General features: G+C 36.2%; 1 protein-coding gene across 2 annotated transcripts in view; it reads left to right on the forward strand.

Moving 5' to 3' along the window:
- Positions 1-27,241, forward strand: part of Xrn2 (5'-3' exoribonuclease 2) — a 73,962-nt gene that overhangs the window by 33,970 nt on the left and 12,751 nt on the right. For both annotated transcript variants that reach the window (XM_039105475.2, NM_001108596.2), the window contains 11 exons: positions 2,346-2,481; positions 3,674-3,781; positions 3,861-3,950; positions 4,537-4,609; positions 9,133-9,216; positions 10,798-10,895; positions 11,503-11,582; positions 13,175-13,231; positions 23,600-23,668; positions 23,758-23,889; positions 25,822-25,949. In XM_039105475.2, coding sequence (XP_038961403.1) covers positions 2,346-2,481; positions 3,674-3,781; positions 3,861-3,950; positions 4,537-4,609; positions 9,133-9,216; positions 10,798-10,895; positions 11,503-11,582; positions 13,175-13,231; positions 23,600-23,668; positions 23,758-23,889; positions 25,822-25,949 — 1,055 coding nt within the window. The remainder of the gene's footprint in view (positions 1-2,345; positions 2,482-3,673; positions 3,782-3,860; positions 3,951-4,536; positions 4,610-9,132; positions 9,217-10,797; positions 10,896-11,502; positions 11,583-13,174; positions 13,232-23,599; positions 23,669-23,757; positions 23,890-25,821; positions 25,950-27,241) is intronic.

Here is a 27,241-nt window from a genome sequence, read left to right on the forward strand (position 1 = left end):
TGTTATTCCCTTTCCCGGTTTCTGGGCCAACATCCCCCTAACCCCTCCCCCTCCCCTTCTTTATGGGTGTTCCCCTCCCCATCCTCCCCCCATTACTGCCCTCCCCACAACAATCACATTCACTGGGGGTTCAGTCTTGGCAGGACCAAGGGCTTCCCCTTCCACTGGTGATCTTACTAGGATATTCATTGCTACCTATGCAGTTGGAGCCCAGGGTCAGTCCATGTATAGTCTTTGGGTAGTGGCTTAGTCCCTGGAAGCTCTGGTTGCTTGGCATTGTTGTTCATATGGGGTCTCGAGCCCCTTCAAGCTCTTCCAGTCCTTTCTCTGATTCCTTCAACGGGGGTCCTGTTCTCAGTTCAGTGGTTTGCTGCTGGCATTTGCCTATGTATTTGCTATATTCTGGCTGTGTCTCTCAGGAGAGATCTACATCCGGCTCCTGTCGGCCTGCACTTCTTTGCTTCATCTGTCTTGTCTAATTGGGTGGCTGTATATGTATGGGCCACATGTGGGGCAGGCTCTGAATGGGTGTTCCTTCAGTCTCTGTTTTAATCTTTGCCTCTCTCTTCCCTGCCAAAGGGTATTCTTGTTCCCCTTTTAAAGAAGGAGTGAAGCATTCACATTTTGATCATACGTCTTGAGTTTCATTTGTTCTAGGCATCTAGGGTAATTCAAGCATTTGGGCTAATAGCCACTTATCAATGAGTGCATACCATGTGTGTTTTTCTGTGATTGGGTTACCTCACTCAGGATGATATTTTCCAGTTCCATCCATTTGCCTATGAATTTCATAAAGTCATTGTTTTTGATAGCTGAGTAATATTCCATTGTGTAGATGTACCACATTTTCTGTATCCATTCCTCTGTTGAAGGGCATCTGGGTTCTTTCTAGCTTCGCAGCCAGTGCTCTTAACCTGAGCTGTCTCTCAGTGGCCCTTCCCTCTTTTTAAAGGCAAGATCTCACTGTCTGACTTTGGTTTGGATGGAACTTGCTCTATAGACCAGAGATCTGCCTGCTTCTGTTTCTGAATTTTAGGATTAAAGACATGTGTCATCTTACTTAACCAGATTGTTTTTGTTTATCATGTAGCCATCATGACAAACACCGGTTTAATAGGTAATTTGATTTATTCAGTAATTTATTGTTTTACACTGGTGCTCGGGATAGTCAAGGTAGAACTGTGCTTCTATCAAGAAATGATTGAGGCTTTTTGGCATTTGTTTCATTTATATCTTTATTTAAAACAGTAGAGACCATATCTTCTAGTTCTGAGAATCCTTTTGGTTTGGGTAGGTGGTTTGGGAGGATAGTAGTGTGGTCTCTGTTTCTTTGTTAAAGTTTGAGTGTTGCGCAAAAGTCCTTAATGGAGAATGATATGATGTTCTTGATCTGTTTTGATTTTTAAAAAGTGTTCTTTGGTTTTATTCTTGTTCTTTGGATAAAGTATCTAAATCTTTTAGAAAATAAAAATACAGAACGAAATACATTTCTTTGGGTAGCAATTTATGGGCTAGAGAGATAGATGAGGTTAAGAGCATGGGCTGCTCCTGCAGAGAACCTGGGTTTGAATCCCAGTACTTACATGGCAGCTAGCGACCAGTCTGTAACTCCAGTTCCAGGAGGTCCAGTGCCTGTGGGCATGAGACATTCATGTGGGGCTCAGTCATACATTCAGGTACACAAACAAAGTTTAAAATGTGATTGTGTATCTTCAATGTTAACAATAAGTGACTGCTTATAGGTTATACCAGAACATAAGGGAGGAGATATGAGGAGAGACAATGCAGAAATAAATCTCTGTCTCCTAGTAAGACATCAGAACTCTTAGTTGAAAGAGAATAAGACAAACAAGGATAAAGAAAAAAGTTATGCACACAATCTTTGCCCACTCCCTAGACCACTTTATACCTTTTTAACATTTAAAATAACTACCACTTCAACTCATCATTTAATATATTAATAAGAACTTTGAAATAAAAAATATATTGAATATTTAATCTTAGAATATAATTTTAGAATTATTGCACAATTAAAGCAAATATGGGAAGCAGTATTAAAATTGGCACAGACAAGTATCATGTATTTGCTCAATGAATGATTATCCTCTCTTTTTAAAATGTAATTTTATAATATACTTACCAGAATCAATATTTGGGTTTCTGATGTTTAATTATCTTTAAGTAGATAATGCTGAAAATGGTGTTAAATGAATCTGTTACCTTTTTGTTCAGCTCCTTCAATTTCCTCTAGATAGTCAGTATAAATTGATTTAATTTGGGATTCAGTAGACAGTCTATAGTCACACGTGCATTAATTAAACATAAAATTACTTTACCTGGTTTAGGTTATGGGAAGCTGGTTGGAAGCAGCGATACTACAAGAACAAATTTGATGTAGATGCAGCTGATGAGAAATTCCGACGTAAGGTTGTTCAGTCTTATGTTGAAGGATTGTGCTGGGTTCTTCGATATTATTACCAGGTATCAAAAGAAGTTTTCCTCCTAAGTTCTTAGGTAACCATTTTAGAAAACCAGTAATTTCTGTAATAGTACCTAATGATGAATATCCTTTGATAAACCTACACTTATAATTTTAAACTTTCTACTAAAAATTATTACTATGAATAATATTCGTAAAGAATTGGAACTTCCTTAGGAATTAGTCTGTCAATAAAACTTGGTTCTGTTGTGTTAAAGGACTTTAAGTATCACAGTGTTTGAGTTGGTCGTTAAGATTATTAAAGTTTAACTGAGTTTTGGTTTATATGTTTGCTTGTTTAAAGAGTTTAAAAATAATTGGGCGTTAGACAGTTACTAAGTAACCAAAGAAAGGATGTGGTATGTTGTGTACCAATAAAAATTTGAAAGGGATTTGATTGTAACAATTCCCTTATAATACTATGATTTTTACATAAGATGAATATTAATTAAACTGGTCTGTATCTGACTTGAACCTTTTGTTTATCGAGATGCCAGGCTAGTGACAGATTATTAGGTAGACACATGGAAGATTGTCATACTAAATTAGGACAGCATCTGGCTTCATCTTAAAGAGAATAAACTTCAGTTTGGTGTTACCTGGGGATGATGAATTAGGTCAGTGTGTCCAGTGTACCAAGTAGTGATGGAGAGATCTTGATTTAGAGCACGCTAAAAAGGCTTCTCTTTTTCCATGAATATTACTTGCTTTTGGTTAATATTTAGTGTATTTATAGTCAAGAGAAAGTTGCCACATGGAAGTATAATAGTAAATTTTGGTTGTTTAATTCTCAACTACGTTGACATTCCCAAATACTACCTGCTCAGTAAGTATTAGGTGAAAACTGTGTTTGGTTTTATTTGATGACAGAAGCTCTGATATTGGAAAGAAATGCCATCAAATGTATTTTAAGGATAAATGTCTTAATGAATTTATATATGTAAATATAAAGTTTGATATTAACTACTGATTATTCAAGAAAGTTTACAATGTTTTTGTAAATAAAAGAACTACTGATATGGAGCAATCAGTTAAACTATTTCGAACCCAGAAAAATTAATGAGTGGAGTATATGCCAGAAATCATATTTTACAAATAAGATATTATCGACTGATAGTTAATAGTCTAATTTTTTTGTTTTTGCTGTGTTCATCATTAAGAGTATTTTGCTTTTAATTTCCTTTATGCTTTTAGGGCTGTGCTTCCTGGAAGTGGTATTACCCATTCCATTATGCGCCGTTTGCCTCAGACTTTGAAGGTATTGCAGACATGCCTTCTGAATTTGAAAAGGGCACAAAACCGGTAAGCTTCAAGTTGATGAAAAAGTAGGAATTTGAATTTGATAATAATGGAAAGCCTTTAACGTTTCCCTCTCTTGCAGTTTAAACCACTGGAACAGCTAATGGGGGTTTTTCCAGCTGCAAGTGGTAACTTTTTACCTCCAACATGGCGGAAGCTCATGAGTGACCCTGTAAGTCTTAGTGTTTTCAAATGTGTTAGTAACATTAGTCAGAGTTGACTTTGCATGTCATAGTTTTAAAAAGCTGAAATACAGAAAGAATATATTCTATATATTTTTCACTACATAATGTGGTATTCTGTACTTTCTTTGCCTCTGCATATCCTACCCAGTCAATAAAACTGATTTGTTTTCAGTCTACATGTTACTAGTTTGAGATAGCCCTGAAACTACTCCCCCTGTTCAAGGTTGGCCTTGAACTCACAGATCCACCTCTGACTCCCCAGTACTAGAATTATAGTTGTTGTGAGTTATCACACCCTGAATAATGATTATTTGTTTTCAGCCCTATAACAACTTCAGACATTCTATCTGACATAACTAAAATTAATTCTAAGCTTATTCTTTTGTGCTGATTAAATATTGAGACCCAGCCAGGAAGTAGGAATTGTCAAGTAATTAAACCCTTCACTGACTGCATATGGTCCATTAATTATCAGACCTAAAACTCCTTTTCTTATTTAAAGTTATTTCATGTTTCTGTGACAAGATGTGTAACTTTTGTTTTCTGATTCTCTTTACTTTCTCCCTGAAACAGGATTCTAGTATAATTGACTTCTATCCTGAAGACTTTGCTATTGATTTGAATGGGAAGAAGTATGCATGGCAAGGTAAGATTTAGATAATTGTTCCTTATTTTGTTTTGTTTGGCTTGTTTTTGGCGGGGGGAGGTTGGGGGCTTTTTCTGTGTATCCCTGGATATTCTAGAACTTGTTCTTTGGACCAGGGTGGCTTCAAACTCAGAGATCTGCCTACTTCTGTCTTCTGAGTTCTGGAACTAAATGTGTGCACCACCATCACCTGGTTTGTTTACAGTTTTTAATAAAGCTGATTAATCATGACTTCCAGGATAAGAATTCTAGAAGTCATACTTTCATAATTATATGTGAAATGTAGATCTAAATATTCAATCCATGATTGTCAGTGATCAGTATTAATTCTAATAGTAAAAGGTTAATAGTGACTTATTGAAATAGGTTAAAATTGGAGGTTTAGTGTGCTTTGTGACTTTTTCTTCAATCAGTAGCCCATTGCCACCTTTCAAAACTGATAAGAAAGAAACACAGTCATGCCTATTTGGTTATGGAAACTTGTAAAAAAATATAGTAGAAACTTATCTTTTCTGTTGTGCCTATTTTTTATATTCCTTGTGTGAATAGACTATATAGAAAAGGCAATTTTAAAATTTAAACTAAATTTAAGATATTAGGCATTACTCAACAAAAGTTGATCATTGAATATAAGACAATAAAAAATCTTGCTCACCAAATTCTCCTCTGACACTTTCTTAGGCTGTACCCTTTTTAGGATACTGAGCTCAGAATTGTGAGGCAGTGGGGCATATCATCAGTTTACAGATTGCAGGGCTAAGAAGTAGCTCAGTGATGGATCATTTACCTGGCATGTACAAGTGCCTTTGATTCCCCAGAAAGCAACATTCACCCACCCACCCCTACCCCAACCCCCACCCCCACATCCCCTCAAAAACAACAAAGACATACTGTAATTGGGGGGTTAGCTTTTGGTTTAAATAATAGTGATAATTTCTTATTACTTTAATATAATGATATTGAAAATTGCATCCAACATATGGGCTATTTAAAATGTGCTTTGGTCACATGTAAATGGATTAGACTCTCTAAAGGTTTTTGAAGGAACTTTGTAGAGGATGGTTTAATTAAAGAGAAGCAGTGTAGGAAAATGGAGGGGTAATTAAAAGGGGATTAATAAGTAAATATATTTGTGCTTATTAAGTACATAATTCAATGCTTGCTTAGGTTTACTAAGTAAACAAATAATTAAATATATAAACGTACAGTTTGCTTGCCAACTGATGTTATAGTTATTTGTATCAATGACAGTAACTTCTCAATATAGTAATTTTAGAGAGAAGATAAAATAATGTCCAATGGTTTGAGTGTCCCCATATCTTTGCCAATATTTTTCTCCTGTGGTTTTTGTTGTTGTTTTTGTTTCTTTTGAGCTACCCTAACCATTATGAAATGGTGACTCACAATAGCTTTAATTTACATTTCCCCAATGATAATGATAGTGAGCATGTTTTCATTTGTCTTTGGGGCATTTATATTTAATATCTATTCAAATACTTTGGGTCGTGTTGGGCTTTGTTGTTGCTTTAAAGTTTATAGCCTTTAAACATTTGATAATGATTTTTATATATTTTCTCAATTCTGTGGGTTATCTTTTCCCTTGGTTATGGTGTCCATTAATGTCAGAGCAGTTAAATTTTGGTGGTCTGCTTTATCTATTTTGCTTGCCTTTCTGTATCCAGGAAATCATTTGCCAAGTCTAGTATTGTGAACTTTTGCCTATTTTCTAAACCTTTTACAGTTTTACTTTTTATATTTTAGTTTTCAGTCTTATTTTGACTTAATATTTGTGTATGCTATAAGAATCTAGTCTCATTCATATGCGGATATCTTATGTTTCTATGAACCAGCTGTTAAAAAGACTTTTTCCTCTTGAGAAGTCTTGGTACTCTTTGTTGAAAATCATGTGGTTATTTTTGAGGCTAGTCTTTCTGTATGGTTTTATCCCAGTACTGTACTGTCAGGATTTGTTATGGTAAATATTATTTTGGTGGTTTAGAACATATAGTTCCTAAATAAAAGACACAATGACCTTAGATTTATAAAAAGCTCTAGAGCTGGGCAGATATCAATCCTTTGTGCCATTTTGTCTACTTCACTGTCAAAATCCTTGACATCCCCCTTCTTCTGCCCAGCCCAGGCTGTAGACATCTTCATTACCCAGTCAGGGATGACTTGAGGAAAGTTTATACAACAAAAGCTGGTATATGTGAGGATCTTGTTCTTGAGGATCTCCTTGTTGGGGGGCAACCAGATCTTGGGGTACAGAATTTAGCATTTGAACACAAGCAGCATCAGACTAGTCCCCCACAGGAATTTTTCTAGGGTATTTTGAGTCTGTATTAATTACTTAGCACTGTGACAAAATCCTTAACAAAAGCAGCCTAAGAAAGGAAAGGAATATTGTGACTCATGCCTTCAGGGATTGAGCCTAGCCCAGGGGAGGGAGGTCGTGGGAAACCAGGGGAAACCAGCTATTTGATGACTGTCACTGAAGTTAGAAAGCAGAAGATGAATGCCAGCTCCTCTTCTTGTAATTGGGGACTTCTGCCAGCAAAAGAGAGCTTCCCACATTCAGGGGGATTCTTCCCTTCTCAGTGGAAACACCTTTACACTTACACTCAAAGGGGTGTCTCCCAGGAGGCCCCAAAGCCAGTCAAGTTGATGGTGAAGATTAACCATCACAGGGTCTCTTGGAAAGTTTATGTTTTAGAATGGCTTGAATGCCAGTTTCTTACTGTTTTTCTATATTTTATATGTCAAATTACATTAACATTTTCAGTTACACTCTATCCATAGCACAAAAATGTTGTCAAATTTAGTACTATTAAGAAATACAGTTTAAAACACAACTTTAAAAACTTACTGGAAGCAATGTTAGTATATTACTTGGTAAAGCTTTTACCAGGGTTGATTATACCTTAAAATGATAGGAAGAGAAATATGGTCACTTGTTTAAAAAAATTTTTTTTTGAGTGTGGGTACTTTTATAACATTATATATAATTATAAATAATAATTTAATAACAAAATAATAAAAAATCACAATAGTGATTTTATACAGTTTGTTATATATGTAATAGTTTTGATTTTTTTCTGTTTTATATATGAACAAACAACTTATGTAATTTGGTCAAAGTTTCATGATGGCAAAACGAAGATCAGAACCTAGGGAGTCTGATTCTAGAAGAGCTCTCTTGAAGTGGCTGTTTTTTGACAATAACCAGTGTTTGAGCTGGTTTGGGATGAATGAGAGGATTAGATGAGGTGGTGCGTGGATCTGCTCTTTCATGGTTACTACCAGCACTCTACTGTTAATGGTTCCTTTCTGCTCCAGGCAACAAAGGTGATTTGTTCTTTGGTGATTTTTATTACTGTCAGTGGCACTGCAAGCTGTTTCCTGATTAGATTCATCTTCTGAAATGAATATTGTAGCAAAGTTTTGTTAAAGGAAAGTCTTTCAGAACTCTCTTTAAATCCTAAGTCAAATGGGTATACAATAAAAGATAAAGATTTGGGTATTTGTTGGTATATTTTTCCCAAGTGTGTGACTGAATAAAATTTGAACAAACTCATTTATTTCCTTGTGTTTGCCAATAATTGAATTAGCCTTGCCTAGATAACAGATGATGATTATTTTGAGATCATTTCTTTTAGGCACTGCAAAATTTATACCAGAACTTAGATTCTTACATGGCAGTAAAATCAAATGCTTCCTTACTAAGAAAATAATAGTAACTAAGTTAGTAATGTCTGCTTTGGAAACCTTTTCATTACTTAAATTTTCAAATACAGTAGTTTGGAGTGGTGCTTGTTTTAGAATTGTTTAGTTCTATTTCACATTTGTTGTTGTTACTTATCTTTAAGTTTTATTTACCCAGAGTACTATTTTATTCTGCATTCCAGCAGAACAAAGATATGGTTCAGTACTTTTTTTTGTATTCTAATAGACACTGTATTACGATAAGCTTCCCTTAGCTTAGGTAGCTGTAGGTTCAAGTGAAATAATGCCTTTAATTCAGCACACTTAGGGGGGCCATTTCCAGCCCCCACATGAACAGTCTATTCTGTTCCTAACTAGTGGTAAGTTATTTAGGCAAAGCTCTAAACAATGTTTGCATTCAAATTAGCTAGATTAATTATAAACAGAGCGTTATAGAAGCTTGGAAATTAAAGTGACTTTTCATGTAGTCCAGAATATAGAACTCCTGGGTATGTTAGGTAAATTAAATCATTTTTACAAAGAATCATGAAGGACCAAAGGACAAGCTCAGGCTCAAGGAAGATGAGCTAATACTTGGCCTCAGGACATTAGTAAGGTAATAGCATTGTAAGTATGAAAATATGGGGACATTTTTGTCATTACCATCACAAATGTAAATATTTACATCTGAGTTTTGCTACATGACAGTTCAGTTCCAAATGTCTTTGTGTCAACAGAGATGCTTTTCTAGAGTATTTATTTGAACCAACGAATTGAAATCAGGTGATTCTAATGGTCAGATGGTTCGTTGTTTTCTCCAGGTGTTGCTCTGTTGCCATTTGTGGATGAGCGAAGGCTGCGAGCGGCCCTAGAAGAGGTGTACCCAGACCTCACTCCAGAAGAGAGTAAGAGTCACACTGCCTACTTGGTCAATGTGAAGTCTATCCAACACAGACTTCATTTCTGTATAAAATTAGCCTTTTTTTCATTTGGAAAGTTTCTCATATAGAGGGCATAAATTATTGATTTGCTTTTTTGTAATAGACGTTAACTTTGATTTTTAATTTGTTATCTGTAAACTAAGTACTAAATAATTGTCATTTTTTTATTCAAAAGTATTTACTAAATGTATTAAAGACTAAGTCCAGTTGGGCTTTGCTGGCACAATCCTGTTATTTCAGCACTGAGGGCACTAAGGCAAGAGGTTTGCTGAAAGTTCAAATTCAGCTTGGGCTACAGAATGAGACCCTAAAAAAATGTTACAATTCAAGAATATCTCTTGAGGTATTCTAAGCAAGTGGACCTAATAACAAGCCGATATCGTGTCTAACAATATACATTTTAAGCCAAAACTAGTGGAAACATGTGAAGGTGTAAATTTCTCTTTAATTTACCGATTAAAGAGAATATTAATATTCTGAACCCTCAACACACGTGTATCCAGTTTGACCGAATGAGTACTGCTAGTCATAATGTCACAGATTAGCCCTAGCAACCCTGACAAAAAATATCTGAATTAAATGACATCCTAGGTCAAATGGATGAGGAGATAATTCCTAGGACATTATCCCATCCAGACTATAGGATATACTAATTTCTTAGAGACCAGAGAACTATCTCTAAAATAGACGATGTACTAGGAGTCTTAACAAATAAAGGGAGATAGAAATAATTCCTTGTATTTTGTTCAATCTTGCAGGAATAAGATTATAAATCAATAGTAAACCCTAGAGCATCCATAAACTTGTGGAGATTAAACTAGACACTAGAGAACAATGACTTGTCCTTGAAGAAACTTTAAGAAGGAAATAAACATTCCTAGGTTAATTAAAAAAAAGAATCCCCTTTGACTTTTTGGTTCTTAATGACATCCACACACAAATGACATACTACGGCCTCTTAAGAAGGCAGTCCTCATTCTCTCATCTGCTCTCTTCCTATTAGCATTCAAAAGACTGACTCTTCTTGAAAGAGTTGGGTAAAACAAGCATTTACTCCTAGAGGGCTGACTTCAGTTGTTATTCTGCATAAAATAGCATTTTATAATTATGGCAGAGTATTTAGAGCATGGAAATTGTGAAGCTGAATTCAGTTTTGAAAATTTTATGTAGTATCATTATAACAAGTTTAAGAAACTGTTGTTTCATCTTTGTGACTTTGTATTTCCTTAGAGAATGTTTATGTCTTAAGCAAGAAGCCAACTACTGTATAACTAAGAAAGTCTTGTCTTTTTTCATGTGATGCATCCAAGTATGTATCAGCAGTGACCTTTCTTAGGGTTTCTCATTGTCGAAACTCATTTCAAATAGGATTTCTTCCATAGAGCCACACATCATACATTTAAGTTTGTTACTTATAAAGTGTTTTTCATCAGTATTGTGCTGAATTAATTTTAGTATATAGATGCTTTCTTTTGTTATAGTTTTATAAAGATGGGTCTTATTAGATGTAATTGCTTGACTGTGGTCTTATACTTTTTTATTTAGACAGGAGAAATAGTCTTGGAAGTGATGTTTTGTTTGTGGGAAAAGTTCATCCACTACACGACTTCATTTTAGAGCTGTATCAGACAGGTTCTACAGAGGTACAGTATTAAAGTTTGTTTAATAATAATTAGGGATATACAAGTTACAGGTTGTGTGTGTGTGTGTGTGTGTGTGTGTGTGTTATAATTTACTCTTAACTTTTTAAAATATAAAATTGTGTAACACTCAGTATATTTATGGTATTGTACAACTAGCAATACTGTCCATCTGTAGAACTTTTGCTTTTACCCACACAGAATTCTACCCATTAGTACTAAAACAGCATCTCCTCATTCTACGCTCCCACAGAGCCAAGTATTTATCTTTCTCTATGAGTTTGCTTATTTTTGGTACCTCATGTATAGGACCCTATTGGTATGAATTCTCATTGTATGCTGCATTTCACTTGGCATGTTAAAGTTTATCCATGTTGTAGACATGACCAAAATGTCATTTCTTTATATGACTGATCTTCAATAAGAAGCAAATGCCACCCTTTTTTAAATCAGTTTACCTGCTGATGTATTTTCAGTTTGTTCGCTCCTTCACCTGAGTTTGGCTCCTCTCAATATCAGTCCTCCTAACTTACAAGAAGGTTCACAAACCTCTTCTGTATCCTTGTGGTCCATTCGTTCAGTTATATTATAGGAATGCATTTTTTCACAGCCAGTAGATGTGCCGCCTGAGTTGTGTCACGGGATTCAAGGGAAGTTTTCTTTGGATGAAGAAGCCATACTTCCAGACCAGTAAGTACCCACTTGAGTGTGAGTGAGACAACTAAAACAGTGCCAGGTTAGCTTTCTCTTTGGTCTGCTGTCTTATTTCTAGAAATAGTATGAACGTTGTACGTACAACAAACTGCTGAACTTACAATAAGGAGATGGTTTCCAAGGCCAGCATCTAGCAGCTTTGAAGCCTTCTGTGCGTCTTTCTGAGTTTCTGAAACTAAGATACCTACACAGTCAGAGCTTAGTCATTGCTACTCCTATTCCAATGTCATTTGCTTTTTCCATTCTTTCTTGAATACACAGTGTTTTCAGAGGCAAGATGTGGGATAAGAAGCAGAGGAGACTACTGAAATACATAAGCCAGATTTTTAGATTTTAAAAATGTAACAGTGATACTTTTATTTCTTTTAGTTTGGTTCTGTAAAATAAAGTTGTTTTACATTGAAATATTATTTGTGCTAATTTAGTACTTTAAAATATTTTAATAGACAGATAGTTATAGCTATCATAAAAGTACTTCAGAATCTTTCATAATTTTCTTCCTCTTTGTTGTATATGTGTGTGTTTGTACAAGTGTGTACATACAGTCATTTGAATAGAAACTAGACAGCTATATTGGATGCTTTCCTCATTTACTCTCTACCTTTTTATTTTCATTTTCTTTTTTGAAATATATTGTCTTTTTCTGATCCTGGAACTGTTATATTGGCTACACTTGCTGGCCAGCAAGTACCTGAGATCCTTCTGTTTCTACCTTCTCAGTCCTAGTATTACGAGGACAGATTATTGCCCTTTTCAGTTTTTACGTGGTGCTAGGGATTAGAGCTCAGGTCTTCAAATTGTATAGCAGTTTACTGGCTGAATCATCTCCCAAGCTCTACTGCATAATTTTCAAGAATGTAAAAGGGTTCTGAGACATGAATTTTTAGACAGCTACTCAGGGCACATATATTTCAAAGTGGCTACAATGTATGATATATGATAGTATCATAGTGAGTGGTAGGTGATGAGAGATACTGATACTGAGATATCATCATAACTCTTTGTTAATCTCTTTATTGACTTCTTGTGGTTTACAGTTGTGTTTCTCTTTTACTAATGAGATTCACCTTTTCTAAATTATTATTTTTTATTTTTTGTTCTTTTTACTCATGTGAATTCTTATTTATGTGAGTGCACATAGTTGTGCAGGCCTGAAGAAGGTATCAGAATATTGTAACCTGGAATTATAGGAGGTTGTGAGCCTCTGAACATGGATGCTGACAGCTAAACTTGGGCCCTTCAGAAGATCAGTGTTTCCTCTTAACTGCTGAGCCCTTTCTCCAGCTCCCATTCAACTTTTTTTATTATTATTGGCTAATCTCTTTCTGCCGCCCTTTGATTAATGAGGGGAAGTGTCTTTGGCTGTTCTGTTTTACGGATTCTAATATAAACCCTTTTCCCATAATTGCTTTCTCTTATATTAAACTGAATCATTTTATAAAGGCATATTGTTTTCATTAGTACATTTTAATGATTTAGTTTTTTCAAAAGCCCGAAAAACAGTATGCCTTACTTGCCCACAGAGTTTCAGTGTGCACACAGGTGATTTTTCTCTTGTTTCTCTTTAGAACAGTATGTTCCCCTGTGCCCATGTTACGGGACTTGACACAGAACACTGCAATCAGGTAAGTTTTCTAGAATTCAGAGCATTCATCCAGGGCACAGCTTAGAATTTACAAGTGAATTTTACAGATCTTTAATTTACAAGGAAATGGCAGTGTTAATTCACAGTTCTTTGAGATTGAGAGTCTTCGTGTTGCAGACCTCAGAACAGAGCTCTTGACTTTAAATTATGTATATTGTTAAGGTTACTGATTTAACAAGCATGCTTATCTGTTTTCTGGTTTCCCCTGGCAACCTCTGATTCTTTCAGGATTAGAAAAGTGGGAGGTAGAAATGGGGTCTGTGAGTAGCATGTCATACAGAAGCAGACAAACCTTTATGCCCCAGTGGCTCACACTGCTTCACTCTTTATAATTATTACTATAATTGTGGTCCTGCAGAATTAAAAATTAAAAATATTATGTACTATATTTTACTTAAGAATAGCTGGGAAAGTTATCCCTCACTTTGGCATCTTCCACTGAGTAAAAAAATAACATAATTTAACTACTGTAAATAAAAGTCAGCCCTCTGCTTTTTGTTGTGGTATAGTTGTAAATCTTGTTGCCAGAATTTATGCTGTTATCATTTAGGCAAGACTAAAACAAATACATTTAAGGATTTGTTAAATACATGATAATTCTTAATCTTTTTCCCTGACCCATTGTTAAAATTGCTCATACTTTCAGGAAATGCTTTAGATTTTAATTAAAATTTCTCATTGCACAATGTAAACCAATTTAATTGCTGGCCTAAATGGATTTAATTAGTAGCTAATGCCATTCTAAAAGGTCGTGCGTGCGTGTGTGCGTGTGTGCGTGTGTGTGTGTGTGTGTGTGTGTGTGTGTACATACATTTTTTTCTCTTCCTCTTTATTTACTTAGCTCTCACTCTCTGTCTTTATGTTCTTTTGTTAAGGGTGAAGTACAGACTTTAAAGCCATCTCATAAGCCCGTCACAAACAATCTGCCACATTAATTGTGGACACGTGCATTAACCTGCGGATCTCTGCCTGTCATTGGTGCTTTAGACCAGTTAATTACACTAGTTTTCTCTTTGAGTTGTCACATTTTTGTTTTACTAGTTGGGTTTCCTGAATTTTTCAAAGACCTCACTACCTAGCCCTCTAGAAACAGTTAATTCTACTCAAGCTTCTAATTAGGAAAGAGAACTTTTCCCAGAGGAGAGTGACAGATGAGTGGATGAGTCCTGGAGTATTTTGGGGTGATAGATGCTGCTCTGCTGGCTCTTTGTTTCTGAACCTGAAGGGCATTATACTGTTTGATGTGAATGAGCTCACAGTGTTGATTGAGTTTCCAAAACAAATCCAAGATCTAGGTGCATATTCTGCTATATGTTGAAAGTTTAACTTTAAACATGGAACTTTTGAGCTAATTTTCTAAAGATTTTTAGGAAACGAGCTAAAAATAGCACCTTCCAGTCAGTGTCTCTCCTTTCATGCTTGAGTAATTCAGATTGACTTTGGATTGGTTCCTGTCATATCTGGTCTTATCTTTAGTATTGAGAAAGTGTGTTATTACACCAATTACTAGGGTACTTCAAGTTCATCTCTACAGGAAGGGTTTGTTTTTTTTAATTGGATCGTATGTAAATAGACTTTAAATGTAATGACTACCACAGTTTTTATAAGGCTCACAGCTGGCAGATAGGTAACTAAGAATCAGAAGCCTGAAGGAAGTGGAATACACACACTCAACAGCAGATTTGGTGGTGGCAAACTCTGGGGAGGGTTTAGCTGACACTGCCTACAGTCCTTTGTGGGACACTGAACTAGATAACCTCTTCTGAGAGAATGTCACAGTTCTGCAAACTCTTTAAGTGCTTTAAAATGTCAAGTATATGAATCATAAAACCTTCCCTGCAAGAACAGTTTGCAGTGCCAACATAATCAGAGAGTATAGGGAAAGGTAGAATAAAAATGAAGCTTGTTGTTTGGAGTTTTCTCTCTTTGAAAAGTGTGCTACCATTTTTAATCAGTAATGTTGAAATAGCATTTGTCAGAAAAATTTCTTTTTGTTTTAAAATTTGTTATTAGACATGCAGGTACATGGTGAGTGGGGAGAGAGAGAGAGAGAGAGAGAGAGAGAGAGAGAGAGAGAGAGAGAGAGATTGCACAAGCACACGTGTCTTTCAGAAGACAGCTATGTGGAGTTGGGTCTTTTTATCCACCTTTATGTGGGTTACAGAGATTAAATTCAGTTTGCCAGGTTTATGCAGTAAGTGCCTTTTACCTTCTGCACCATTTTGACAGCTCCTCAGAATAATTCTTAAAATGAAGTAAGTCAAAAGAGATGTCATGCATCTACAGTATCTGGCATGCAAATAAGTGTCAGTTTCCTTATTTTCAAAGATATTTAGGATTTATACTTTATTCACATTTGTAACATATTTGTATCACATTTGTGAGGCAGTTAAAGTGAGAGAAATATAACTGGCAAGGAAGGGGTGTGTTATACTCTCAGCTGGTAGGAGGAGACCAATGTTGAATCAGCATGGTAACATCTATGTTAGGTAAAAGCAGATGAAAATACTCTCAGGTGCATAGAGTTGCATGGAATAGTGTAAATCTGAACGTGGTTTTCTGACTTAGCAGCCTATTGAGTCTGTAGGCTGGCCTGGTTTAGGCACTTTTGTTTAAGGCTTTGTGGCAAGAGCCCTGTCATAGATCTATACCTATACCTATACCGCCCCCTTCCTCCCTCCTTCCCTCCTCTCCTGCCATAGGCCGTTTGTATACTGACTTTCCTTTTCTCTGGCCTTAGTGAGGGTCCGGGTGCTCCTCTACTTTTTTTAGTGTTGCTGCTTCCTCCCCCAGATAAACTGCACAGCTGGTTTCTGTTTCTGGTTGTGGAGTTTGTAGATGGTCATCTGTATGTTTCCCTTCAGTGCTCTACCTGAACAATTAAAAAATAATAAACCTGAAAGAAGCGAAGGACCGTGAAATGTTTGGACCTGTATAAAGGATTACCTTAGCCAGAGATATCAGTAGGCAAAGGTGCTTGCCATCCGACCTGATAGACTGAGTTCAGTTTGTGAGGCCCACACAGAAGTAGAGAACAGATAACTCCTACAAGATGTCTCTGTCCTTCAGACGTGTGTTCATAGCATGTGTGTGCTGCTGCATAAATAAATTAATTAATTTAATAGATGAAATGTTTTTTAAAAGACTTTTGATCTGTAATAGATTTTTTTCCTCTTAGGATCTTGCCTATAGGTTTTTTTTACTTTAGGAAATAAGTTTGTGCTGTGGCTAATGTTACCACATTGGAAACTACATTTAAACAACAACAATAGCAGCAACAGCAAAAAAAATGAAATACAGTTTTAGGAATTATTTAAAATTGTAAAAGTCTTTAACTTTAGGAGAAAGATTTTCTTTATCATGGTCTCAGATACTCAAAGAAAAGAATGATTTAGTTTTTAAGATTATATTTGCCCCCTGAATTGGGATGTCAAAATTTACTTTTAGGTACCTTTTCTTTCTCTAAGTGATTTGTATTATCTTAAGTATAAACATTATTGTGTGGGTGTGGTTCTGAGGGATGCTTGAGAAATTACTTTCTTTATTGGCTTGAAATTTTTTCCCTTCAGAGCATGAGTATGAAATATAGACATTTTAAACATTTAAAGGAATGGTACCTAAAGTAAATGTTTTTGGTGAATAAGTGAATCTGTTCTCCCAAATGTTATTTTGAGTTCTTAACTAAATCTCATTGTTACCTCAGTAAGGGCCTGCTGGTGCATACTTTTATCCCCAGCATTTAGGAGGCAGAGGCAGGCAGGTCTCTTGAGTTTGAGACCAGCCTTGTCTACAGAGCTAGAGGAAATGATTTTTTGCATCCCAGGACTGTTTTCTCTTCCCAGGAGCTTGTTCTTTTGCTGGTGTTCTCCTTTTTTCTAGTTTCAGATCATTCCACATGTAACTTGTTCATTTGAATTTGAACATTATGCTGATTTCATCTCCATATTCCATGTGCTTCCTGACTATTTCCCTAGTGTCTCAAGTGCACAGTGAAGGCTCTGGCCTAAACTGTCTGGGCTTTTTCCACATGACAGTGAAGACTTGAGAGTGCACACATTAGTTGTATGTAGCTGTAGAGCAGTGTTAGCCTGCTGTTCCTCGGGAGAACTCAGTAAGTACTCACATTATTTTTGTAGAGTTTAAAGTTCTCCATCTCTATTGAGAAGGACTACTTCAGTTAAATTAAGTTTTTCTTTGGTCTTAGGGTGAAGACTGTGTTTTTGTTCCCTTTAAAAAATACCTTAATTGAAACATTTGACTTGTGTTTACTTGTGAGTCTACTGCAGGTGATAGTTCTTGTTTTTGGGCTGTGCACATCACAATTTAAAAAATTACCTGTAAATGCCGTATACCACCGTAGGCACCACATTTCTTTGCCATTATTTGTACAAGGACATCTTAGTAACTGTATCTTTATTGAGAATATTTGCTACAGTACATGTAGAGATGCCGCAGTCTTTTTGTTTCTTTTAGTTATATACCTGACAGTGGGATTTCCTTATAGGCATTGTATCTTTTAGGGCGTTTTGTTTTGTTTTTATTTTAGAATTGTAAAACTTTTTTTCCATAATGGAGCTATAACGTACATTTCCATAGAAAGTATGTGAGAGTTCCTTTTCCATCCTGAGTACTCAGGAGGCTCAGGCAGAAGAAGAACAAAAGTTTGTGGCCAGTTGGGCTGTGTATGTAGTGACTAGCAATTAAAACTACTAGAAAATGGAAAATTCTTCAGGATTTGAGTAGGCAAAGATTATTATTTTAAAATGAGATTGTAAATTCCCAGACCACAAAAGTAGTGCAGCAGCGGTAAAGCGAGCCTACAGGATGGATTTCCTGCTACAGTTTTCAAAAATTAACTAATTCCTAAAATCTCCTTTCTATACCCTCATCGACATTTGTTACTTTTGTCTTCTTAATAGTTAAACTGTTAAATTGGAGAAGAATGACAACTTCTGGTTGATTTGACTTCCTTGCTGACTTATGACTCTTTTTTCCTTATATAATTGCTGGCCATTTGTGTTGTCTTTTGAGAAATGTCTAATATCATTTCATCACTCATTACATATTTTGGGTGTTACAGTTTCTATCTGGTCAATAGTCTGCAAGTACTTCCATTCCGCAAATAATCTCTGCCTACTCTAAATCCTGAAGTATTTTTCCTGCAGTAGTACTTTCATAATCACCACTCTTATATTTGTATCTTTTGAGTTAATTAAGGTGAAACATGGTGTTTAACTTTTATTTTTCTACACGTACACACACACACACGCGCATCCACGCACGCACACACACGCACACTTTCCCAACATTATTTGTTGAACAGTGTATGTTCTTGATGCCTTTGTCAAACTCAGTTGGCTGTGAAGACACACATTAATTTCTGGAGTTTTTGTCATGGTCTGCTGGTTTCTGTCTGTATTTTGAAGTCAAGATTTGTGGTATGTCAGCTTTGTTTTTGCTCAGGATGCTTTATTTGCTGTGGGTCCTGTGTTGATTATATGATTATTCATAATACTATGAAGAATAGTATTTGTAGTTTCATGGTTATTGCTTTCTATCTTTAAACTGCCCTTGGTAAGATGAACACTGTAAAAATATTAATGGCTCAATTTCTTGAACTTGGGATATATTTCTAGCTTTTTGTATATAATGAATTTTTTGTCACTGTCGTTTTGATAGCAGATATATTTTCCTTTCTTAGTTTAATTTATTCCTTGGGGTTTTTTTCACCTTTAAAATGTTGAATATTGGGGATGATATTGCCCCTAAAAATGTGTGTGTGCTTGAATGTTTGTGCAAGTACCTGAGGTTCTTAGAAGGGGGTGTTGGAGTTACAAGGGGTTGTGAACTGCCTGGTACAGGTACAGGTGCAGGTCCTCTGCAAAAAATAGCAAGTACCTTTAACTTCTGAGCCATTTTTTAGGCCTATGAGACTGCTTTTTTAAAATTTGTTTTTTAGCAAGAGTTTGTTACTAATGGGGAGAGAGGGAGGAATCCCCCTTCTCCCTCCCCAACCCTCGTGTGTGTATGTGTGCTCGCACATGTGCACATCCATGGGGTGTGTGTGTGTTGATTTTTGTATCATTATTACTAAATTTATCAATTTGATTGGGTTTTTGGTAGTCTTCAGGTGATTCTCTCTATAGAAGAGCATATAATCTGACAACAATAAATTTATGTTTTTTTTTCACTTTGGATGTCCTTCATCTCTTTGTCTTACTTTATTACCATGACAAAATTATGTTAGGTAGGAGTGGCAATCATTGTATTTTTCCATCTATCAGACCAAACACTCAACCTTTTCTCTTTAAAGCTTAAATTTGGTTGTGCCTTTTCATATGTAGCCTCTGTTATGTTGACGTATTTTCCTGCTATGCCTAACATACAGGGTTTTTTTTCTTTATCATGAAAGGATGTTGGGTTTTATTGGATGTTTTTATTAAGAGGATCAAACTGTTTTGCCTTTCATTTTGTTAATGTGATACTGCATTAGTTACTTTCTCATTGCTGTGATGGAGTCCCTGAAACAAGAGGACAGATTATTTGAGCTTACAGTTGTAAATAGTTTAGGCTGTAGCCGTTTGTTCACAAACATGGGCAAAGTGTTAGGATAGGCAGAGGAGAGTTGTTTTACCTCATGACCAAACAGGAAACAGTGTTGTAGGAAGTAGGCATAAATACATACTCAAGTACCTGCACCCCCAGTGCCCTGCTTCCTCCAGGTAGGCCACCTCCTGGTTTCTCCAACCTCCACAAATGGTGTTACCATCTAGTTATCAGCATCAGATCATGAGTATATGAAGGACGTTACATATTCAAATCATACCAAAGACACTGCCTTTATTGACTTGTGAGGATGCTCTTGCATCTCTGGGATAAACCCTACCAGATCACCATGTTTGATCTTTTTGATGTGCTGTCAGATTTGGCTTGACAGTATTTTGTTGACAATCTGTGTTTATCAGATATATTGGTTTGTTTGTTAATTTTTTGTTGTTAGGCCTTTATGTAATTTGCTGTCTAAGTAATGCTAGCCTCATAGAATAAATTTTGACACAGTCTCTTTTCCCAGTCTTTTGGAATGGTTTGAGTAAGATTTGTTTTAATTTCAGATGTTTTGTAGATTGCTGCGATATCTTTTTCTGCCATTCTATAGTTAGTCTTATTATTGTACCTTAAGTTGCAGCCCCTTGTGTGTTTTCCTTGGTCCCCTGATAAAAGAATTCCTTTGTTCCCCTTCCCCTTTCTGATTCATTTATATCTTTGTATATAGAAGGCAAGTGCACACACAGTTTTAACTTGTCATTTCTTCTGTGTCTTTTATTGCATGTCTACTCTCCTGATTTATAAAACAACTGTGAAACATTCTTTATTTCTCGCTTTAGAAGGGGAGATAGATAGGCTTGGTGCCTAAGCAGACTGTTCAGACTGCCACCCTGATGTGTGTGTGATTGGCAACCTAGCAGATTGGAAGCCTACTTGAGAGTATATATAGCAGATATACTATATACTATATACTATAGCAGATTCCCTACCTGGTGACAACAAATACATAATTTCTGTGCTCAGTACAATATTCTGAATTTTATTGCTGTTCCTATTTTGCCCTCCTACCGCCTTGCCCAGTAAGACACACCAGGGATAAAGATGGTGGTTCTAAGTGAGAATGGCTAAGATCAAAAACTCAGGTGACAGCAAATGCTGGTGAGGATGTGGAGAAAGAGGAACACTCCTCCATTGTTGGTGGGATTGCAGACTGGTACAACCATTCTGGAAATCAGTCTGGAGGTTCCTCAGAAAATTGTACATTGAACTACCTGAGGACCCAGCTATACCTCTCTTGGGCATATACCCACAAGATGCCCCAACATATAACAAAGACACATGCTCCACTATGTTCATAGCAGCCTTATTTATAATAGCCAGAAGCTGGAAAGAACCCAGATGCCCTTCAACAGAGGAATGGATACAGAAAATGTGGTACATCTACACAAGGGAGTATTACTCAGCTATCAAAAACACTGACTTTATGAAATTCGTAGGCAAATGGTTGGAACCGGAAAATATCATCCTGAGTGAGGTAACCCAATCATAGAAAAACACACATGGTATGCAGTCATTGATAAGTGACTATTAGCCCAAATGCTTTAATTACCCTAGTTGCACAGAACACATGAAACTCAAGACGGATGATCAAAATGTGAATGCTTCACTCCTTCTTTAAAAGGGGAACAAGAATACCCTTGGCAGGGAATAGAGGCAAAGATTAAAACAGAGACAGAAGGAACACCCATTCAGAGCCTGCCCCACATGTGGCCCATACATATACAGCCACCCAATTAGACAAGACAGATGAAGCAAAGAAGTGCAGGCCGACAGGAGCCGGATGTAGATCTCTCCTGAGAGACACAGCCAGAATACAGCAAATACAGAGGCGAATGCCAGCAGCAAACCACTGAACTGAGAACAGGACCCCCGTTGAAGGAATCAGAGAAAGGACTGGAAGAGCTTGAAGGGGCTCGAGACCCCTTATGAACAACAATGCCAAGCAACCAGAGCTTCCAGGGACTAAGCCACTACCCGAAGACTATATATACATGGACTGACCCTGGACTCTGACCCCATAGGTAGCAATGAATATCCTAGTAAGAACACCAGTGGAAGGGGAAGCCCTGGGTCCTGCTAAGGCTGAACCCCCAGTGAACGTGATTGTTGTGGGGAGGGCAGTAATGGGGGGAGGATGGGGAGGGGAACACTCATAAAGAGGGGGAGGGGTTAGGGGGATGTTCGAAATGTAAATAAGAAATACTCAAGTTAATTAAAAAAAAAAGATAGTGGTTGTAAGTAAACAGTGAGGCAGAAGACGAACCAGCTGACTAAATGAAGGATTGTTCAGTAGTTCCTTGTGCTTGCGGTAATTTTTATTTTAAGAGTAATTTGTGTATTTAAAGTACACAATTGAAACCTCACCGTGATAATTTTTTTTCTGTAACACATGGACCCTAGTTGTAAAAATGGTGATACTGAACAGGAAAGAAAGAAATTATCTGACTCAAAGTGAATTCAGTAGTTCAGTAAAATTCAGTAAAACTAAGTAATTCAGTAAAAAAAAAAAAAAAAAATTATTGACTATAACAACTGTAATCACGAGAGTAATTTGGAAAAATATTAAAAAAGATAGGATTGACAAGAAGATAGCAATTACACAGAAAATCACAAATAATAAATTGAAACATATATTTGGTCTGTTGTGTATATATTTTACCCATGTCATATTTTACTAATTTTTTTTCACCTGTCTTTCAAGGATGAACCTCGTTTCTTTAACAAGTTGTAAATCACACATTTAGATTATAAATTAGAACATGCTGAATAAGGATGTCAAAGGCATTCTTGAGTATAAACCTGACATCTAAGTAAACTTGTCGAGTGGCCATTGCTGAGTCAGAAGGCAGACTTGGACATATATACCTAACAGTTGAGGGCTAGGTATATATACCTGCCACCACCAGAAAGGGAATATAATTGAACCATTCAGTATAGTTTTAAGTGTTAACCAAGACTTTATGTGATCAGGGTGTGGTTCCAACAGCGATGCTGAGTGGGCTCTTAATGTTTGTTTTCCCTCATAACTTCCTGTCTTAGTTAAGGTTTCTCTTGCTATGATGAAATACCATGATCAAAGCAACTTGGGGAGAAAGGGTTTATTTAGTTTAAACTTCCATGTCACTGTTCATCATCAAAGGAAGGCAGGACAGGGATTCAAAAAGGGCAGAAACCAGGGAGCAGGAGCTGATGGAGAGGCCAGCTCAGTGGTGGCACCACCCTTGGTAGGCTGCGTTTCCCCCCATTAGTCACTAATTAAGAAAATGCCCCATAGGCTTGCCTACAGCCTGATCTTATGGAGGCGTTTTGTTAATTGAGGTTTTCTTCTCAGATGACTGTAGCTTGTGTCAAGTTGCCATAAAACTATCTAGCACAGTTGCTTAAATGTTTGTGTACACATTTTATATTCTGTTACAAATTTTCTCAGCTTTTCCAGTATTAGACTGGAAATTCTTAAGAATTGGGATAATGTCTTATTATTTTTCTGTGATCATTTACAGTTATCTAGAACCTGGCTCTTTCTATAGAGAAAGTTACCTGAAGACAATGCAATAGAGATCAGAGGTAGTTTGGTAAGGAAGATATTTAACCATTTGACAAAATCATTGTCTAAGATAACAATTTGGACAGTTTTCAATTTTAGTTATTCTGTCTAGACATCTTTGTTTAGTGTCTTTGTTTCCTTGAAAATTAAAACTGATAACATCATCAAATCATTAAATTTTTCATTGTTCTCTTTCAGTATTAATTTTAAAGATCCACAGTTTGCGGAAGATTATGTTTTTAAAGCTATAATGCTTCCAGGAGCAAGGTAACAACAGTAAACTACTTACCTAAGATGTGTGCTTTGTGGCAGTGTTCATCCCTATATCCTAAATAGTGTTATTTTTAAATGGCCAGAAAGCCAGCAGCAGTTCTGAAACCCGGAGACTGGGAAAAATCCAGCAATGGGCGGCAATGGAAACCCCAGCTTGGCTTTAACCGGGACCGGCGGCCTGTTCACCTGGACCAGGCAGCCTTTAGAACTTTAGGGTGAGTTGTGTGGTTCCTGTTTGTATATTGTGGGAGCTTTGTTGTTGTTTTCCTGAGTTATTCCATAAACAAGTCAGTATTTCTGCTACAGATATTTATGAGACTACACAGCACAACCACTTTGCATCTATATTAGTGGTTTTGATAATCATCTTTTCCTCCTTCTGCCTTATCTATTTGTCTGTCATTTGTCTGTCTGTGTCTGTCTCTCTATCTCTGTTGAGACAGTACCTCTCTGTAGCTCTGGCTGGCCTGGAACTCATTATGTAGATCAAACTGACTTTAAACACCCAGAGACCCGCTTGCCTCTGCCTTCAGAGTGCTGATTAACTTTTCTTCATTTTAGATGTTCGCTTCTCTATTTCTTTATGTATTGCATTGTATGTTGCATGAAGAGTATTCTCTCAACAGGTTATTTTTTTCTAGGTTTCTAACAGATAAAGAAATGAAATATTGTCTTTATTGTCAAGGTTTGGATTTGTCATGTACTGTTACAAGAGTGTCTTTATGAAGTGTTAACCAATACATTAATAAATAATAAATGATAATGAAATAAATAATAAAAACAGAGACACCAGAGTCTTAAATTTTTGTTTACCTGTGCACGAAAGGAGGTATATCATTGTTGTTTGCATTGGCATTTTTCTGCCAGCAAAGTTAATGTTTATTTGATCATCTATATTTTCTATATAAATTTGTGGTTTTTATCTTTTACCCTTATTAGCTGTTGAATTGTCATTTTCCTAGCTATAGAAGCAACTGTGTTTAGAGGACTTTAAAACAATGGAAGTTCAGGCGGGGATAAAAAGAAGAATGGTCTGGGGTGGGTGTGGTAGCACATGCCTATAATACCTGGAAAGCTCAGGCAAGATCACCAGTTGGAAGTCAACTCTGGCTACAAAGTGAGACCTTGTCTCAGAGCAACTTGATGGAGGAAATGTTAATAACTCATAATTCAGGAATTGAATTGATAACTCATAGGTATTTTGATGTGAATGAGACATCTAAAAAAGTGAAGAGGTAATTCAGGCAAAAAGTCTCTGGCAGCATGTCATTTATATATTAAATAATAAAAGGTTGTGGCTTAAATGTTAATAGTAAAATTCAGTCTCATTTTTCCTAAGTTTCTTCCTATATTAATAAAAGTTACTGTACCACTTAACATGTCAGTTTCCTAATATGTAAATTGGATAATAATTGCACCTACCTCAGGAAGAGGTGGTGATTCAATACTGTGTCAGCTGATATGTTACCATCTGGAAGCTTCTCAATTCTTGATGATAAAAGAAACTTGTAACTTCTTTTTCACAGTCTTAGTCTTTTAGAAAGCAACATTGAAGTCTTCTAAGTAGAGTTCCAAGTTTCAAAGATAATATTTTATCTAAATTCTTTTTACTTGGAACTTACTTGAGAAAATAGCTTAAAGTAGTATAGCTTTATACCAAATGTCTTGTTCATCAAAATATGTAACACTAGCTCTAAATGAGAAAAGAGGCTTAGTGAACTATGAGACATTAACAGTGAGATGGTCTAAGGATTCCATGCTATTGTTATTAAGAGTAAAGAAAGCCACAGGGCAGTACTTGGGATGGTGAACTAAAGTAGCAGAATATAGAATAGTGATTAGCAGTGACAGCAACTTAACAGATCCTTGAGAAAAAGAGCCAACCATATTTAAAAAGAAGATTTGTTGCCTTTTCACAGTAATTAGATGCTTAGAGGATTATGAACATCTTATGCGGTAGATGAACATTTGCTATCACCATTACTATTGTGTATAGTTTGGAACTTTAGTTTAATTACAAACCTTATTTTTATATTAATCAGGTCTAACAAAGAGGAAACTGCCAGTGTTTGATTTGTCAGCTTAACATATTATAATTTCTGGATATAGCTCTCTATTTTTTTCTTATGTAAGGCTCTCTTTTACAGCCATGTTATACCAAGAGGCTCAGGGACTGGTGTTTACAGCAACACTGCACCCCCACCTGCCAATTACCAGGGGAACGTATACAGGCCACTGCTGAGAGGTCAAGCTCAGATCCCAAAACTAATGTCAAGTAAGTTTTTACTGATTGGTTATTGTATATTCTAAATGACCTGTGACAGCAAAGGCTGCTTTCTGACTCTCAGTGCCAAGAACGATCATTGCTTTGAATGCAGCGATGGGGTCAGACATTGCTAGAAGACTCGTGGGAGAACACTATAAAAGTTCTTTCCAGTACTTTTGTCTTGTTTGTATTTAGCTAACTGACTAAGGGGAACTGAACTTTCTTCCTTTTCTTTACTTATAAACCTATTTCTGAGTTAACCTATACAGGCAGAGTTGATTTATGTTTATCCATTGATAATTAAAGTATTTAAATAGTTAATAGGTCTATTAGATATGAAATAGTGGTCATTTAGATGCTGAAAGACAAAAGTATTCCTATCTTGGTCCAAATTGGATGTTAGTTTTACCTAACATAAGGCCAGGCATTAATTTAAGCAGTATTAATCTCTCATCTGAGACAACCTTGGCCTTTCTTTCACTCCTCAAAACTTGAGTTATAAATAGTTGATAATGTTAACCATAAAAAGTGTAATATATTTTGATTACCATAGTAATGATAGAATATAGTTGAGTGTTAATACATACTAAGTTTACTATTGATTTTAATTTTATTCCTACTTAATATTACTTTTGAGATCCATGGCTGTTCTGTTCATCAGAAAGATACAGATCATATGCCATGTTCTTTGAACTGTCTTCATAAAGCCTTACTTTTCCATTCCTGGTTTTCAGTTAGTACCCAACCAGATAAAGGCAGCATGGGGGAGAAAAACATTTGGCAAGAGATATGAGGGGCATTGACACCTAAAAATATGTTTTTAATGTTTGTAATATTTTATAAATTAAATTTCAAAAGAAGGGTGGGAGCTGGGGATATGGCTCAACAGTAGATCCCTTATCTTGCTTGCCAGGGCCCTGTGTTTGATCTCTGCTACTACCTGGAATAGAGTGTTGCTTTAGTGCAGAAAACTCCCGGAAATCTTTATATCTCTCTCCCTTCTTCCTTTCATTTCTCTGCCCTCCCTCCTTTCCAACTCAATTGTTGTTACTCTTGTTTGTTTATTTTTGAGGTAAGATTTTGTTAGCTAGTATGTAGCCCTGGTTGGCCTCAGAGTTACAGAAATTCTTGTGTTTTAGCCTTCTGATGCTGGGACAATGGGCTTAATCTAACACACCAGACTTAAGTTGCTCTTTCTTGATCCAAAAAAATATCTCAGTACTATATACCATAGAGCCAGGCATTACTTTTAGGGATGTTGAGTAGTTATTAAAGTGCTAGGTAAGGTGGGAAATTGTTAG

The sequence above is a fragment of the Rattus norvegicus genome, chromosome 3, assembly GCF_036323735.1.
Source record: "Rattus norvegicus strain BN/NHsdMcwi chromosome 3, GRCr8, whole genome shotgun sequence".
Lineage (NCBI taxonomy): Eukaryota > Metazoa > Chordata > Mammalia > Rodentia > Muridae > Rattus > Rattus norvegicus.